This window comes from Balaenoptera physalus (assembly GCF_965194825.1).
Source record: "Balaenoptera physalus genome assembly, chromosome: 7".
NCBI lineage: Eukaryota > Metazoa > Chordata > Mammalia > Artiodactyla > Balaenopteridae > Balaenoptera > Balaenoptera physalus.
In genome coordinates, this window is record NC_138886.1 from 47,755,097 (window position 1) to 47,774,394 (window position 19,298).

At 38.7% G+C, this 19,298-nt stretch overlaps 1 protein-coding gene across 3 annotated transcripts in view; it reads left to right on the forward strand.

The window, feature by feature from the left end:
• ABHD17B (abhydrolase domain containing 17B, depalmitoylase) overlaps positions 1-17,621 on the forward strand; it is a 47,882-nt gene extending 30,261 nt beyond the window's left edge. For all 3 annotated transcript variants that reach the window (XM_082471091.1, XM_082471090.1, XM_082471092.1), the window contains 2 exons: positions 2,052-2,231; positions 5,122-17,621. In XM_082471091.1, the coding sequence (XP_082327217.1) occupies positions 2,052-2,231; positions 5,122-5,341 (400 nt within the window). In that variant the 3' untranslated portion in view covers positions 5,342-17,621. The remainder of the gene's footprint in view (positions 1-2,051; positions 2,232-5,121) is intronic.
• Positions 17,622-19,298: the final 1,677 nt, after the last annotated feature.

The following is a 19,298-nucleotide window of genomic DNA, read 5'->3' on the forward strand; positions in this document are numbered from 1 at the left end:
ATAGTAACCATGTTTCTGAACTTCTGATGGATCAACAGAAAATAAAGTATGAATATTCACTATACACCCTTTCCTCCACAGTATTTGAGCTCATTATCTGTGTGCTGTAATAGAAAAGGCACTGGACCTGGAGTCAGGATACCTGGGTTCTAATTATAGCTCTGTCATTAACTTACTCTGACTTTGAACATCTGCTCAGTAAGCAGCCAACCTAGATTAGATGGTCTCTGAAGTCCTTTCTAACGTGTACTATTCTGAAATTCTGTTACTGCTTTTGAGCCCTCTGATGGTAAATTGGCAACTGCTGCTGCTACTCTGCAGCCTTGCCATTGCTAGCTTTAGCCTAAAACCCATCATTGCCACCAACAGTTCTGCCGTTCAGCTAAACAGCATCCATGCAGCCCCAAGCATTATGCTGATGCGATGCTGCAAATGTTCATTTTCCTAATTTCTTCATTCCTATGAAGCTAGGTCTGTTGCAAAGAAAAAAGCTTTACTTTTTTTTTTTTAAGATTCTGTGTAGAGAATTTATTTATTTATTTATTTATTTATTTATTTATTTATTTATTTATTTATTTATTTTGGCTGCGTTGGGTCTTCATTGCTGCGCGCGGGCTTTCTCTAGTTGCGGCGAGCGGGGGCTACTCTTAGTTGTGGTGTGCGGGCTTCTCATTGTGGTGGCTTCTCGTTGCGGAGCATGGGTTCTAGGCGCACGGGCTTCAGTAGTTGTGGCACTCGGGCTCAGTAGTTGTGGCTCACGGGGTCTAGAGTGCAGGCTCAGTAGTTGTGGCACATGGGCTTAGCTGCTCCGCGGTATGTGGGATCCTCCCAGACCAGGGATCAAACCTGTGTCCCCTGCGTTGGCAGGCGTATTCTTAAACAGTGCATCACCAAGGAAGTCCAAAAAAAGCTTTTCTGAGTTTAGTTACATTTAGAGTCAGTCTGGAGTAGATAGAGCCCAATCTTTGGGACATGGTCCAAATTCTTCTGTAGGACTGATTTGAAGAAACTATGGAGAGGTATGTCACCACCTGGATAGTCCAAATACTCCTGTGCCCCTGGGAAGAGCCATAGGGAGCACATAGGGTTTGTCTTGCTCTTTCCTGGTGAATGTTCAGATACTTGGAAAGCTTTATCACATTTTCAGAAGACTGAAAGCTGTTGTGCAAATGGCCCTTAGCATCCAGAAATGACTGCTGTCAGACTGCTGAAGTGGAAAGGCATATTTGATGTCACTCTAGCCCTTAATCCCACCTTCATTAGCTCCTATAGTACCTCACTTACACTTGCAGTTTGTAGTTAGGACAGTTATACTGTAGACAAGTAACAATGCCTGGAACATAGTATATACCCAATATAATTGAGTTAGTGAGTTCATATATTTAAATCTGAATCATTTTTAAAGGAAGTATTCATAAATCACTGACCCATGTGGCTTTTGGAATTCTCATTCATCTATTGATCTTTCCAATCATTAGTCCATTTCTATGGGTAAATAAATGCAAATCTCAAGAAAAATAAGTAATTTGCTCTTGGCTAAAATAATACATATATTTTATTCATCATTCCATACTGTAACCGTATGTTGCATTTTCATCACTATGACCAACTTCAGAAAATAAAATGAACCACTTTTAATGCCTAGAGAAATAAAGAACCTTTTTTACATTGAATGGAAAATAAACACTAAATCTCCATTAAACATCAGTCCATTAAAATATTAGTGACATATGTTCCAAATATAGTCAATAATATGCTACATTGAATTCCATAAATGATTTAATAAATTCATTCCTTAAGATTAAAATTTTAAGAGACCTCAGCCATTATTTTTCCAAAAGGTAGACTTGAAACAGATGACATAACTGAATATAGATTTTATTGTGGTATTAAATGTTAGTGATGACTAAGAAACTTAAATTTTAAATATAAATTTATTGACATTGTCTCATTCTGTCCTTCTTTTTTAAGATTAAGTCCTTATTAGTGATTGAACACTTCATACCAGTCTGACTCTCCAACTCTTTTTTTTAAACTTGTGAACTTTGTAGATATGGCATTCGCCCTGAAAATGTGATTATATATGGCCAAAGTATAGGGACAGTACCATCTGTGGATCTCGCTGCTCGGTATGAGAGTGCTGCTGTTATTCTTCATTCTCCTTTGACCTCAGGAATGCGAGTCGCTTTTCCTGATACCAAGAAGACCTACTGTTTTGATGCATTCCCAAAGTAAGTATTAATATTCAATTAGTTTAATTCGAAGAAACTTTTGAGGGAATTTTTTTCCATCACTTAAGGTATTCATGATACAGTTCATTCAGCCATGAGCTCCTATTTTACATATATTATAGAAATTGTGGAAAAATTAATTTGTGAAGAAGGTGGTGGCAGGACATCTGTCAGAAGGCTGAAGTGTTTGAGCAATAGTAACCCAAGTGAAAAGTGCTAAGAGCCTTATACCCCAGATGGTGGCACTAGTATTGGAGATAAGAGTGAATTTGAGAAAAAACTGATAGAACTAAATGTCAGACTGTATACAGGATGCTAAACAAAAGAATTTGAATATAATTCCCAGGTTTCTGACTTGAGCTGCTAATGGACGATAGTACCATCCAGTGAGGTGCATAATACTGGAGGAGAGGAACAAGTAGAGGGAAAATGAGACACATGTGCATAAATATGAATGAACGGGGCTTCCCTGGTGGCACAGTGGTTAAGAATCCGCCTGCCAATGCAGGGGACATGGGTTCGAGCCCTGGTCTGGGAAGGTCCCACATGCCGCACAGCAACTAAGCCTGTGTGCCACAACTACTGACCCTGTGCTCTAGAGCCTGCGAGCCACAACTGCTGAGCCCGCGTGCCACAGCTACTGAAGCCCATGTACCTAGAGCCTGTGCTTCACAAGAGAAGCCACCGCAATGAGAAGCCCGTGCTCAGCAACGAAGACCCAACACAGCCAAAAATAAATAAAAATTTTTTTTAAATCTTCTGTAAAAAATGAATGAACGATGTCTAATTAGTGATATCTGATTTACAAAAGAAGTGAATTACGAAAATGTTGAGTCTTAAATGAGCCAGAATAATTATTGCCCCCACAGAGTCTGCAAACATAAGTGTTAGACAAATTTAAAAGAAGGGCTACTTTTCCTCATGCGTCTCAACACAGGATGGTAGTTCCCACTAGTTCTTCTTCATTGTTAACAAAAAAATTGATGGCCTATTTTTCTCAAAGAAAGGAAGAAGGCAAGAAGTGACAGGCTGGCAAATTTCAGTCTTATTTCCTTTCCCAAATTGGCAGCAATACAAAGATTCTTTGTGAATGATAGATAGGCCACAGGCCAAGTCACCACTTGATTCTTTATAAGAACAGCAAGGGTCATTTCAAAACAAATTTTTTCTTCATTAGCCAGTAAGGGGTTACTTTGGTAGGGAAGCGTATGGGAGCATATGATATTATCACCAGAGCAGACTGTGGGAGGATTTTGGTTTTTACATTTATTGGGGGTTTGTTTTTGTTTCAGAAAATGGTAGATTGGAAGGTATGTGCATTATACTTTGTAGCTGAATGGTAGGAATGATAGGGAGACATTTGGGGTAAACTATTGCCAAGTTACATCTCTGTTTAGCTCCCTCTTTCATTTCAGCTGCACCAACAGAGAGTGCAGCACTAACAGTAAACTGTTTGAAAAAGATCAAATGTTTCCTTTTTTATTTAATTCCTCTACTATTGAAGAGTTGACAGCAAATAATATACCCAAGCATTTTTTCCTTACCAAATGCTGCCTTGAATTATTTCATTGATGATTTTCTTCTTTTTCAAGATTCTGTCCTCATTTTATAGTTATAATGCCTTGTGCCTCTCTCTCTCTCTCAGAAAATTTTTAAAGAATTGTTCTTTGTAAGGGTTCTTCTTTGTATTGTTTGTCTCTTCCAAGTTGCCCTTTTTTACTGTTTATTTTGATCCTTGTCTTATATGTAAAGTGCTCTCCTCTGATGTCCGATAATTCTTACTTGTGTGCTCACATGGAAGAGTAAGGAACTAAAGAGCTGACCTGAAGTGTGGGGAGTTAAGACTTGTTGACTGTGAGTTTCACTATCCAGTGATCTGGCCAAGCCAGTTAGGTGGGGATCCCACCCCCAATGTCAGTATTTATCTTTCCTCTTAAGGCATATATATAATCTCCAAAGAAGACTCTTCCTACAACTATCTCTTAAAAGGTGGAGGCTTGGCTGCCAGCATTCTGAGAGCCCAGTAGGGAAAATGGTTTCATAGCAGCCAACATGTATATGTTTACTTGCTATTTGGTACCTCTGCCTTAAACTGTGTCCGGCAATCCCCTAGTTCACAAACCCTCCAGTTTTAGGTAGAGGGCAGTTACCCAGCTGCAAAAGGAAGGGGAAAGAAAAGAACTGGGGTGGCGGGGGGGCGGGGGTGCAGGACACTATTTCTTAAACAGACTTTGAACAAATTCTGTAGATTTGAATCACCCGCCTTTATCTGCATGTCGGTTCCTAGCCTTCTGGGGTATTCCATGATATAAATTGGATTGTTTCTTCACTTTACCCTTCTATTCTCTTAAAAATTGTGTTTTCTCCTATACTTTTAATCTGTTATCTCACATATTCATCTGCTTTCCAGCTCCAAAATGTTATGTTTTATTATATTCTTCCTATTTTTGTAGTAAATACCCAAAATAAAAAAAACATTTTGCTGTCATTTTAGTAGGATATTGGGAGGGAGAAAAAAATGTGAACGCAGAGAGGTATGAAGTTAGCACATAGCTGAAATGGTCCTTGGTTTCTTCCTCTCCTTGCAACCTAAGTTTCTGTGCTAAAATATCAACATTGTACAAAGGCGAAGTAGGATGACTATAATTATTGAAGGATTCCCTCAAAACAGAAGTGCATGAAGTTAACATCCTCAGATAATCTTAAGGTAGGGAGTAATGTAAAGATGACTTTTGAATCTTATTTGAAATCCAAGAGGTATCCATCCCTTCTGAATTGATTGAAAGATGGTTCTGATGTTTAAATTATCTAATATAACACAAGAAAATTTGTTTTGTTTCCTTTTCAAACTTAATTTGTTGACTTCTTTCCTCCTTCTCTTTCCCTACAGCATTGACAAAATCTCTAAGATTACCTCTCCAGTATTAATAATTCATGGGACTGAAGATGAAGTCATTGACTTTTCACATGGCCTCGCATTGTTTGAGCGTTGCCAAAGACCTGTGGAGCCTCTGTGGGTTGAAGGGGCAGGTCACAATGATGTGGAACTTTATGGACAGTATCTTGAAAGATTGAAACAGTTTGTGTCACAGGAACTGGTAAATTTGTAAAATATTCTGAAAATTTGCATACTGGGTTTTCATTCTTGCTGAACTGCACTCTTTGGTAAATAATATAAAACCTGAAGGTTTTGTTTGCAAATCATGTCAGTTGCCTTCATAAATGTACAGGTAATGATTTGTTAACAGACTTAATGAAGGTTTTAATTACCAAACTAGAAACTGGAAATAACAGTATCATGCAGTCAGGCTGTGTAATTTATATTTTTTCTGTGAATTTTTTTTTTTTAAACATCAAGATGAGTACTGTATGAATTTTAATTCTATAAGATCAAATGCTATGAAAGTATTGCCAAATGCTTTTGCATATCAGAAACAAATTTATAAATATTTTTAAAACATCTCAATGTACTAAATCTTATCCTGGTATACAAATGTAATATTCTTTCAATAAAAAGCGTGTATCTAAAACAATTCAAGTACTCAGAATAAACTGTATGAAAACATGCAAGTTCACTAAAGATGACCTAAACCCTGTTGTACAGGGATAGAGATTTAAAGGTTATTTTATTGTAAAATACATTGAATTTTCTGTATTCCCTGGTTATCATACATGTTCTCCTTTAAAAAAATGATGTAAGTCTTAATTTTTATGCCATTTGTTAATTTACCCACTAGTTACCTTGTAAATGAGAAGTCACAATAGCACTGAATTTTAACTAGTTTTGATTTATAAGTTTGGTACTGTGAGGCAACTACTTAAATTTTTCATTTTAGTAATTTAAAAGGCATTTAGAGCTTCAAGAATAATTTTGTACGCAATGTTTTAAATTTTGACTAATCTCGTAGAAATGCGATACTGTCACTACTAGAAAACCTGAAAGTCCATTAGATGTTCTTTAAGACCACAAACAGACTGGCTATTTGATCCCTCTTCCCTTTGACTATTTTTAAGAATAGGACCTGTTGTTTTGGATTACTATCTGAGAATTTCATGGATTTACTCCTGGACGCAGGAGATAAGAAAACGTTTAATTCATAACTTTTATATTAACGAATGTAGTGAAGAAAATAAAGCTCACACAAAAACTAAGTTGCCTTTCCTTGAATGAATCCTGCTTGAATAAAACAATGAAAGAAAAATAAAAATAAAATTAATGGTATGTAGTCTAATTTGTAAATGAATGAATATTGAAATAATACACACTGTGGATATATTTTAAGGCCTTATGTAGTTTTAATTGTTCTGCTTGTTCTGTGGTTATGTCTAAGACTATAGTGTATGATTCTCTTCAAAGTATATCAAGTATTGTGAATGCTTTGGTTCAGATGTGTCAAATTAACAGTAAAACAAAAATATGCCACTCAGCTGTGCTTGTTTTCCTTCCATGCTCCTCACTCCCTACTTACTACAAGGACTAAAAAAAAAAAATTACCATTCATCTTTATAGTACATGGATCTATAGTTTTCTAAATTGTATTATTCCTTCTTTCTTTTAGAGAGGTTTTTCCTTCTCAAGATTGTCTTAAAGCCTGTACGTTTCCTTCTTTGTACAACATATACCCCAGAGTTTAACTGTTTTCTTTGATCACCTGGGAAAATCAAAATATTGATCACACTAATTCAGTATTCACTCATTCATTCAACAGATACTTATTGAATGTTTAAATCATTCAAAACCCTGTGCCGGATAAAGATAGACATCAACCTTGTCCTCACAGCCTTCACAGTATAACTGAGGAGACAGACACCTTATTGCACAAGTATTATTACTGTTTGTATAAGGCTGAAGGAGCTTTGTAGGGTATTATAATAGGTATAAGGTACTCTTGAGGGAACATGGGAAGAAGGGCAAGGAGGAGTCCCACAAAGAAGTGGTATTTGAACTGAGCTTTGAAGGATGACTAAGAAAAGATTAGGCCCGGGTGGCCCAAGGGGAACAGTATGTGGAAGCCTAGAGGAAGGATGGTGCGTTTGAAATTAAGAACACCGGTCAGAGGTCAAGGGGAAATGATGGCAGAGGGATGAGGCTGGCGGCTGGCAAGCTAGTTAGGGGCACAATCACACATGGTATCTTATCATTATTCTAGAAATAGTAGAAAAGCATTGAAAAAAATAGGAAACTACACTTGTCAAGAGCTTATAGATGAAAAATATCTGGGGACTTCCCTGGTGGTGCAGTGGTTAAGAATCCACCTGCAATGCAGGGGACACGGGTTCGATCCCTGGTCCGGGAAGATCCCACATGCCGTGGAGCAACTAAGCCCGTGAGCCACAACTACTGAGCCTGTGCGCCACAACTACTGAAGCCCGTGCACCCTAGAGCCCGTTCTCTGCAACAAGAGAAGCCACCGCAATGAGAAGCCCGCCCACCACAAGGAAGAGTAGCCCCAGCTTGCTGCAACTAGAGAAAACCTGCACGCAGCAATGAAGACCCAACACAGCCAAAAATAAATTAATTTAAAAAAAAAAAACTGGAGCAAAAACATAATTCAAGAAAAAAAAGATTTTAACTTGCTGGAAATAACATTTGAGCCAATTGTTTACAACCTGAAAAGATGATGGTGATGAAAAATTGATCATGGGGAAATAAATCTCATATGCAAAGTGCTGGTCAAACCACATCTGCAATACTAATTTCAGGATGCAGTGAAAGGATATTAAATTAGAGCAAATCCTGGGGTGTTTTTACCAAGTTGGGAAGAATCCCATAAATTGAAACCCAAAGAGTAACTGAAGGATTATATGACTGAGGAATGATAGCTGTCTTCACATATTTGACAGGTATGTACAATTTTTCCTTTTTGACTCGGTGGAACTAGGTGAAAGTTGCAAAATGGCAGATTAGAGCTCAGTGTAAGAGAGAATTTATGGCTCTTTGTCCATCAAGGAAAGGGATCACCTCTGAAGGGTAAGTGAGTATGTTAACCACTGGAGCAGAAGCTGAATGACATCTGACAGTGCTACAGAAGAAATTTCAGATTTAAATGAGAAATTGAACTACATGAACCGTCTTTAAAGTGCCTTTAAGATTTTATATTCCATTTAGAGTTCTACCTAATCAAAGGATTGCCTGCTCTGTGGCATCTAGGAGAAGGACAGTATGATGTAGAATTGGCAATCAGATCTGGGCACTCTTCTCAACTGACAGTAATTAGATCTGTGACCTTGGCAAGTCACTTCTTTGGGCCACAACTTCCTACTAGAAAAGATGGAACTGATTAATCCCTTACATTTTTAATGTAATGTGAAAATTTCTCAGCCCCACTCACATGTAATGACTCATATCAATTTTTAACCTTCCTTGACTAGAGTAGCCCCAATAACATATTTCAATATGTGGCTTTTGTGCATACCATCATTGTGCAATTTGAATAGTAATGTTAATCCTGGGATAAGGGTCAGCAGTGTACATAACTCCTATAATATCTTACAAGTACAAAAAGCAGAATAAGAACTTAAATAAATTGATTTATCATCTTCACACTTTGCCCAGACTTCTAACTTACTAAAAATCACCAGTTCTATATTCCAGCTAAGAATATGTTCCACAGTAGATTTTTTCTTGGTGATTTCTATAAATATATAGGTTTTGCTCACTTTAAGAAGGCTTGATAAATGTAAATGAATTTTTAATTGTAAACTGAGATCAATTGTCATGTAAATAGGATGTTGTTGGTGCAAGCAGACATTCTATATGGCAAAAACTTAACTTCAAGAACAGGTATTATGGGAAGCCAGATAAACTCTTAAATCTTAAAAACTTTAGACATAATAAAGCCTAATCCCTTCATTTTACAAGTGAGGAAGCCCAAACAAGAGAAGTTACTTTGCCAAGGTCTACAATCTAATTGTCAAGAGTTGTACTATGTCTCATTATCTTCTCGTAACCAAATTTATCTGGACTAATATGCCAATGATCCTTTTGAGCTATAATACAGCATAAACTTATTTGCTCTCCAACATTAATCATAAGTATTTTTTAAATGGTTCCTAGATTTCTCCATATCAGCTAGTTATTCATTGAATAGTAAATTGGTAGGTTGTATCTTTAACATTTCTCAAATTAATTATTTCTATATTTAAAGTATTTAACACTAATCCATTTTACAAGGCTCAGTAACAGCTATTTGGTGTGTTAAAACCTAGTGAAGATGGTAACTATAGTCACATGAATAAACAAATGTTTACTTCAGCAGCACATTTACTACAAATTATAGCATGCCAAGAATAAGCAGTTACGTTGAAAAAAGCATCAAAGCGGTTGTTACTAATTGGTGATGGATGGGCTTTAAGTGTGCTGTTTTGGTTTAAAACAGGCAGTATGTTCAAATACCATGACAGCATGTTGCATTCTGACAATAATGTATATCCCAAATGTCCAATAACTAAAAAAGGAATTATGCATATGATAGCTGGAATTGAGTTATAATTTGCAGAATGGAGAGATCTCTACTGCATCTATAAATGGTTATGCCTCTGACTGAATTGGTTGAGTAATGCTAAGGAAGGAAGCAAATACCTCTATCCTGGAAATGACCCACTTGACAGAGTTTGGGCAGGGTGGGATGGGGGGAGAACAGGAAGTAAAGCATAGAATCTTTATAAATATCAGTAAGCTAAAGTCTGTTAAACTGGTTATCACATTAGAAGCCAGATGGACCTGAAATTATTTTTCTCCCTCTTTATTTCCTCCTGTAGGCCACGTACTAAACTTGCATAATACAACTATAACACTCCTAGAAAAAATTTTTAATAGTATGCTTTAAGAAATAACATATTTATATTAGAAAAATTGGGAGAAAAGCTGTTTTAAAATAATTTGTGATATTTTGTACATGCTGATAAAAATGCAAATTTCAACTATTGCACTACTTAATTCAGAGTTGAACTTTCTTTTTCCAAAATTACTGCTTAATGCAGTATATTAGTTGAGGTAATAAAGGTAGCAGGTAGGTTTATGAATATAGGGGCATCTGAATCAAAAATTTTAAATGTAGTGCTTTTTTTCAGATTACCTGCAGAGTATGGTGGATTCATAGACTATAAATCAAAACTTTTAACTTCTAATTAGCATTTTACATTATAAATATTAGATGGAAAAAAAAATCTTATTCAGATGAAACTTGTATTTATATTTAAACACTTAATTTCAAATTGTGTAAGTTCAGTTTTAAAGCTTTGGTAAAGTAAGAGGCTATATTACTTCACCGAAGTTTGACATTTTGCTATTTTTTCCTAGCTGGTTTTAATCTGAAAATCTTGAGCCTTCTAAGTCCACCAATAGAAAATAGAACGGGCAGATGGGAGCAAGACATGAGAAAATAGCTTATATATCCCTGAATATATGTGATGCTACCAAAAATGATAATTAAACTTGCTGAAGTATCCAGTGTAATATCAACTGAAAAAATATATATATAAATGGTTATACCTCCATAAAATAAAATGTAAATTCCTCTGGAATAAAACCAGAAGAGAATAAATACAATGAAAAATTATTGTGTTGAGGGAATAGGATTGTGGGTGAGTTTTTTCCTTTTCTTAGAAAGGTAACTTTTTATCTTGCTATGTTAACTTTTATGATTAAAAAAAAAAAGACAAAAACTGGTTTTTATTTTCACTGAGAGAAATTGGCTCCATTTAAGAAATCATAGGATCCCAGCATAGACCAACAAGAAGTAACTCTCAAATATGTTTTTAGCCTGGCTGTCAGAGCAGCAAATAAAAGTAGAAGAGGATTCCTTATATTTGGGTGATGGGTGATGTTGAGGGTTTTTTTTTTTATTTTGCGGGGGCAGGGCGGGGGGGTGGTCAGGGAGTGCAATAAATTGTATAATATCTGAAACTTACTCTGAGTACCAAGTCTAACTAAAGTATTTTCTAAGTAATGTCTACACATTACTTCTGTTAATGTAGAGCCACTTATATGCAGATTTTTTTCAATAAATATATTGGAAAATTTTTTGGAGATTTGTGACAATTTGAAAAAACTCACAGCCACATAGCTTAGAAATAATGAAAAAATTAAGAAAGATGTATGTCATAAATGCATAAAATATATGTAGATACTAGTCTTTATAAATTTATTTTATTTATTTATTGCTGAGTTGGGTCTTCGTTGCTGCGCGCGGGCTTTCTCTAGTTGCGGCGAGCGGCGGCTACTCTTCGTTGCGGTGTGCAGGCCTCTCATTGCGGTGGCTTCTCTTGTTGCGGAACAAGGGCTCTAGGCGCGCGGGCTTCAGTAGTTGCAGCGCGTGGGCTCAATAGTTGTGGCTCATGGGCTCTAGAGCGCAGGCTCAGTAGTTGTGGCACAGGGCTTAGTTCCTCCGTGGCATGTGGGATCTTCCCAGAACAGGGATTGAACCCAGGTCCCCTGCATTGGCGGATTCTTAACCACTGCGCCACCAGGGAAGTCCCAGATACTAGTCTTTTATCTTTTACTATCATAAAATACAAATCTATTATAAAAAGTTAAAATTTATCAAAACTTACACAAACACAGATCATACATGGTGCCATTCTTGTTGAGTGAAATGTAAATATAAGTAAAGATACAGCAATCTCATAAAATTAACTGTAGTACACACTGTACTACCGTATTAACTTTGTAGCCACCCATCGTTGCTATGGTAGTGAGCTCAAGTGTTTTGAGTATCTGCTTAAGATGCCATGTGAGCAGTTCATCTCTCCTCCAGTAAATTGCATAGAGCAGTAAAAAGTGATCTCTTGTGGTTCTCACATAGTTTTCATCATGTTTGGTGCAATACTGTAAACCTTGAATAACACTGGGACATATATGAAGTGCCACTAGTGAAGCTGGAAGTGCTCCCAAGAAGCAGAGAAAAGTCATGACATTACAAGAAAAAGCTGAGTTGCTTGGTATGTACCATTGACCGTAGATTGAGGTCTGCAGCCACAGTTGACTGCCATTTCAAGATAAATGAATCCAGCTTAAGGACCATTGTAAAAGCAGAAAAGGAAATTAGTGAAACATGCTGCTGCTATACCAGCAGGCATGAAAACCTCCCACTTTTTGCAAAATACCTTTTTATCTCGTGTTGAAAAGTGCAGCTTTTATGTGGATGCAGGATTATTATAAAAAAGGCATACCTATAGACTCTAATATGATTTGAGGAAAAAGTAGTTATTATATGACAACTCAAAGCAAAAGGAAGATGAAGAATCTAAAGCTGAAGAATTTAATGCCAGCAAAGGATAGTTTGATAATTTTTAGAAAGAAGTTCGGCTTTAAAATGTCAAGATAGGGCTTCCCTGGTGGCGCAGTGGTTGAGAATCTGCCTGCTGATGCAGGGGACACGGGTTCGAGCCCTGGTCCGGGAAGATCCCACATGCCGCGGAGCAACTGGGCCCGTGAGTCACAACTACTGAGCCTGCGCGTCTGGAGCTTGTGCTCCGCAACAAGAGAGGCCGCGATAGTGAGAGGCCCGCGCACCGCGATGAAGAGTGGCCCGCACTTGCCGCAACTAGAGAAAGCCCTAGCACAGAAACGAAGACCCAACACACCCAAAAATCAATCAATTAATAAATAAATTAAAAAAAAAAAAATGTCAAGATAACAGGAGAAGCAGCTCCTCCCAACCAAGAGGCAGCAAATAAGTTCCCAGATGCCATTAAGAAAATCATTGAGGAAAAAGAATATCAGTATCATTGAGGAGAAAGAAAAAATGCCACAAAGGACATTTATTAGTAAGGAAGAAAAATGAGCACCAGATTTAAGACAAGAAGGGATAGGTTTCTGTTTTGTGCAAATGCAGTTGGGTTTATGTTCCAGACTGCCCTTGTCTATAAAGCTGCTAACCCCCAAGCCCTGAAGGGAAAATATAGATACCAGCTGCCAGTCCTTTGATTGCACTACAAGAAAGCCTGAACAATGAGAACTGTTTTTCTGGACTGGTTTTATTGATGCTTTGTCCCTGAATTCAGGAAGTACCTTGCCAGTAAGGAACTGCCTTTTAAAATTCTTTTGATATTGGAGAATGCCCTTGGCCATCCAGAACCCAATGAGTTCAACGCTTGAAGGTGTCAAAGTGGTCTACTTGCCCCCAAACACAACGTCTTATTCAGCCTTTAGATCAGAGAGTCGTAAGGGCTTTTAATGCTCATTACACATGGTACTCTATGGAAAAGGACTGTCATCACATGGAAGAGAACCCTGATAGAGAGAGCATCATGAAAGTCTGGAAAGATTACACCATTAAAGATGCCATCATTAGAGAAAAAGCTGTGAAAGTCATCAAGCCCAAAACAATAAGTTCCTGCTGGAGAAAACTGTGTTCGGATGTTGTGCATGACTTCACAGAATTTACAACAGAACCAGTCAAGGAAATCATGAAAGAGACTGAATATGGCAAAAAAGGGGGGGTGAAGAATTTCAAGATACGGATATTAGAAAAATTCAAGAGCTAATAGACACCACACCCGGGGAATTAACAGAAGACAATTTGATGGGGCTGAGTGCTTCCGAACCAGTACCAGACAATGAGGAAGAAGATGTAGAAGAAGCAGTGCCAGAAAATAAACTGACACTAGACAGCTGGCAGAAGGTTTCTGATTATTCATGACTGCTTTTGACCTCTTTATGACATGGACCTTCTATGTTATGGGCACTGAAACTAAAGCAAATGGTGGAGGAAGGATTGGTACCATATGGAAACATTTTTAAAGAAATGAAAAAGCAAAAATCAGAAAGAAATTACAATGTATTTGCATAAAGTTACACCAAGTGCGCCTCCCTTTCCTGTCTTCCCTCACACCTCCTCCACCTCTTTTGCCTCTGCCACCCCTGAAAAAACAAGACCAACCTCTCCTCTTCCTCCCTCCTCAGCCTACCCAAAATGAAGATGATGCAGATGAAGACCTTTATGGTGATTCACTTCCTCTTAGTGAATAGTAAATAATCATTATGCCATATAGTTAACAAACTTATCTGTTGTGTATGTGTATGAGTGTCTTCATGTGAAAGTCTAATAATTGTATGACAAGAACTGTATGAGACATTTCTGTGTCATCATTATCATTGCCTAAGTATCCATCATATAGAACATCGTGTGCAAGACTTGTATTGAAGTGGATAGCCTATCCTTACATAGGCATAAGGTGAGTAATATTTAATATAAAATTAATAATGTGTTAGTTTTCTTACTGTTTTATGACTTTGCTTTCAAAGAATTACACTACTGTACAGTATGCTTCTCTCTCTCATATTTGGAGAAAATACATATCAGCTTATCATCACAGGTAAGTGGGTTTTTTTTAATGTAACTGTTTCCAATACTGTATTATGAATAGGACCATAATACTGTATACCATAACAATTTTTATAACAGTTCATTCATTTGTGTATAGGCTAGTCTACCTTGAAGCAATTGTAGCGATTACACTGGGCTACCATAAAGCAAACATATTGCTGCTTCTTTGTTATCAATGCATGAATCGTTATACCTGTAAATAAATACGAATTTCTTTTTCACATTATCTTTTCACTTTTGATATTTAGTGTTAGTAATACATATAACATCTACAGTGTTTTGTGTCATATAAGACAATACTGATATAGGTATTGACAGAGAGATGATTCATCTTGTAAACTGACAATATAAACCTGTGGTATCAATAAAGACATTACAGTATTGTACATGTATTTTCTCTTCCTTATGATTTTCTTAATAAGCCAGAAGTGAGCTGTTTCCTTGTAAGTGATGCAATGTTTTTCTCTAGGTTTTTTCAAGATTTTCTCCTTGTCTTTGCCTTTTAGCGTTTTGTATTATGATGTGTCTATTTGTGATCTCTTTGCATGTATACTTGGAGCTTGTAGAGTTTCCTGGATGTGTAGGTTATTGTTCTTCAATAAATTTGGGAAGTTTTTGCCATTTTTCAAAAAATTTCTTTTCTTTCTTTCCTCTCCTGGTACTCTCAGTTCAAGGGCTGCAAAGATTACAGAATTAGTCATCTGCTCTTATGTTAACAAGCCCCAGGCTGCTTTACTTTTTAGATTTTTATGTTTGCTTTCCAATTTCCTCTGTTGTCCTTTCACAGTCTTAACTGTCACTACATGCTACTGTGAGCTTGTTTTTTCTGCTCTAACTTGCTGTTTCTGTGTTTCTATTCAGATGATCTAGGATATCAGAAAACTGAACTTATTAAATTATGTCTAAATTAAGAGCAACATGGCCCCGCTTAAGGCCCTGAAAGACTCTGCTATGAGCTACAGCCAGACAGCCAAGACCAAAGCTACCCCCACCCTGAGGTAAGAATTAGTTTCTGGCTGCCCAGAGGATCAGATTCTATCCAGAAGATCTAGATTTCTAGGGCTGGCTGCTAGGAGCTTGTTCTCTGGTGAATGTTACTGCTGTTATCTTCTCTGTTTCTTTTTTTTTAAACTCATGAATTTTCAAGAAACAGAGCAACATACCATTTCCAACTTTTGCCAATGTTGAAACAGTAGCTTCTAAATGACTTATTACCAATCTGAGAAACTGAAGAGAACCTATGAAGTGGTAGCATGCATCAACCAGCCCTGAGTTTAGCACTAATTAATAGCCATCATTGACTGGAATGATGGATTTGAAAGTGCTCTTTAGAATCATGAAGACAAAAGGTTGAGCTATGGCAAACATCAACGAATATGGAATAGAACTGTCGTGGTCCTAACGCGAGCTGGAAAAGAATTTCCAGACACAAGGCAAAATGTAAAGAAGATAGAATTTATTAGAGGGAAATGTCGCTGCCAGAACTGCGGGCTGACTTCCTAGTAGTCTGGGAGAGTGAGCCCAAACATGTGCTATAGATCAGTTTTTATAGCCAGAAAACAAAGGAATGGTTAATCAGAGCAAGGCAGGGTAAGTATAAGTAGAATCCAAACACCTTGCCAATTAAGAAATATTTTGCAATTCATGAGATACTTAAAGAACAACGTTGAAAAAAAGAAAGAAAAAGGCTCGGTTAATAGTTGATTTGAGCTTTTCCGGGCGGCGGGGACGCAGGAGGGCCTGGCGGGTCCGCGCGGCCTCGGGGCTGTTGCCCGGGTCCCCGCCCGCCCCAGCGCCCGCCGCCGGCCGAGCCCCGCGCCCCGCGCCTCCGTCCTGGGTCGCGGTTGCCGGAGGTGCGCCCGGGTCCGCGGGACAGGCGGGGGCAGAGGCCGCTTGTGTTGGGGTGGGGGGTGGTGCGGCGAGGATCCGGCACCTCCGCGGAGCATCGCGGGTCGGGGACTGGGGCGCTGCGGCCTGCTCTGCTCTCCGCACTTTCCCGGCTCTGAAGCCTCGAGAACACCGCTAGGCAGTGGTAGTTTAATGGGGAGTTTGCCTGCTGGGAACTGGGGGCCTGCTGGGGTCTCAGTTCTTGGCTGGCCCCGAACACGAGGTTGCCAGGCGTGTGACGGCAGCAGGTAGGAGTGAGCCGCTGGTGCAGTGATGAGCAGGGAAGGAAGGACACTGGCTGTTGGCCTGTGAACCTCGGCAAGAATGACCAGCCGACACAGTCCAGACCAAGGTCTGTGGGCCCACCTCGGTTCTGTGCGGCTGGTCAGTAGAATAGACCTGCAGGTGTGGCTCTTGTCACTCTAAGACTGGCTTCAGGACAGATGAGCCCAGGGCACCGTCCTCAGTCCTCCAGGAGAGTGCGCCGGAGTGGAGCCAGGGGCATGTGCCCGACTCAGCACAGTGGCCACGCACGTCCAGTCTGCTGGCAAGGGCAGTGGGGAGCCGGGGGAAGTCGTGGCCTTGGGAATCTCCTCTGCTGAAAAAGAAGCTGCGGGCTTATAAAATAACTTGTGTGTGGAACGTTGGTGTGTTGAAAAGCAGTTCTGTGTGCTTCTCCCCCTTCGTGTGGATGAGCAGTGCTGAGGCAGCAGGCAGAAGTGTGAGCAGAGACGGTCTGGAATCCCCAGACTCCAGGGAAACTAGAGGTGACAGCCAGCCTAGTGAAGAGGACAGGAGTTAGGGGGCCGGTGGCAGTGGCAGCAGCCCAGCAGGTGGCAGCCCAGTAGGTGGCCCTCGTCTCAGGGCCTTAATCCTGGCTCCAGCCAGGTGGTCAGGGGAGCTGCAAAGTCTTCTGGGCGAGCAGAGCTCACAGTCCTGAGCCGTTCTTGTCTGTGTTTGGGTCATCTCCCCCCATCCAAGGGGAGAAATCTAGATGAGGTTTAAGAATTAGTACTTTAAGAATGTGGATCCCATAGTTGAAACCTCGGAACACGTGTCTTCAGCACAAGGTGTTAAAGTGAACGGAAGGATTCAACGCCTTTTCAAGGAGGGTGTCTCCATGTGGGCAGAACTAGAGAATAAATGGGTCTTGAATTAAAAAAAAAAAAAAGTTAATTTGAATATGAGTAAATAGTGTAGAACTGGTTTCGAGATGCTGGAAACAGGCTAAAATGGGGGGGGAGTGTGGTTAGGAATTCGTCTTGCCTCTTTAGCACTCATTAAGCCCTTATTTTGGTCACATTTTGTCTCTGTATTTTTGTGCTTCAGAGCCTAAGAAAAATAAGCAAAAATAATGATTAAAAGAATGTAAAAGGACTCGTAAGGAAAGCTAACAGTAGCTGTTGTGGCTGCGCCATTGTTTCAGATCCTTTCCAATGTTTCCCAGAAGTCATCTACTCGAAGCCTCCCTCCAAGAACGCTTAGAGTAAGACAGAAGAGCTATTGGACACTGTACTCTCCCTTTTGGTCCTACCAGTTCTAGGTAGTTCTCTAAACGGGGTGTTATGCAGAGCATTGTTTTAAAAAAAAGAAGATTCCCAGAGAGACAGATCTGCCTTCCAAGAAGCTATCTGCTACCTTCTTATCTGTTAGATTGAAAATCTCTGAAAGGCAGAGAATGTATCTTCCCCTCTTTATATATCTTTACCTTTTCCTTGGTGACTAAAAGCTCCCTGACACCTAAATTAATATAAGGGAAGAAAATGTTCCGAGGAGGTAAGACTTTTCCTTTTCTTCATTTGAAAGTTTTATAGAATAGCCTCATAATTCAGAGCTGTGACTTCATATTTTCCTTTTCTTTAAATTGTTATATTAGAGAAGAAAATAGCAAAATTAACAGTACAAGGAGAGAAGAGAGGGTAGGTACGTTTTGAAAACTCAGACATACTAATGACTCTCTTGGAGCCACAGTTTCATCATCAGTTAAAGGGGATATTAATAGTATTCACTCTGTTGACCTTGGAGGTTTACTATGAAGATTAAATGATAATCCTAAGTGGGAATATTTTTAGTGCTCTAAAGGAATATAAAAATATAAGAGGTTATGTTCTAAAAGTGGATCTCTATCTAGAAGTGAAGAGGGTCAAGCCATGAACTACTTTTAGATAATTTTTAGGGAGTTTTTATTCTTGATAATATGCCAATTTACTAATGAATTTGCAGCGAGCAATCTGAGTCCGTGCAACTATGTGATAAAAGCTGGCTCATGTCTTACTTTGGTCATATTTATATGACTGACAGAATCTAAAGCAACCGAAATTACTGTCTGTTGCGCCTTAAAATAATGGTCCTACCAGGAAGGCAGCAACAGCTGGATGAACCATAGCAAACGAGAGCAAATGCACCTTTTGTCCCCTCCAATCCTTCCCTGCTCTTGTGACACTTTGGCTCCAAAGTGTCCTATTGTCCCCAAACATGCTGCCTTTGTGTTCTTAGTTTTGAGTGTTAAACTAGAAAGGCTGGAGGCAAGACAAATAACACTGGGTCAGCTGAAATAGAAATCTCACGATTTTGGAAAAGATTTACTCCGTAATGGTAAATTCTTAGTGCTCACTTTAAAAAAAAAATCCTGAATACATCTTTTTAATCACGGTGCTTCTCCACTGATATAAAAATTATTCAAATTTAATTTGTTAGTGGTTTGATGTTTAACTTTAAAGATTTAATAAATTGCTAGCACATTAATAAACAATAAGATTTAATCTCTTTTATGGAGGATTGAAATATAAACCCTCTAATTTCTAAACATAATATTATATTTCCCTTTATAAGGAAACAAAAATATGAC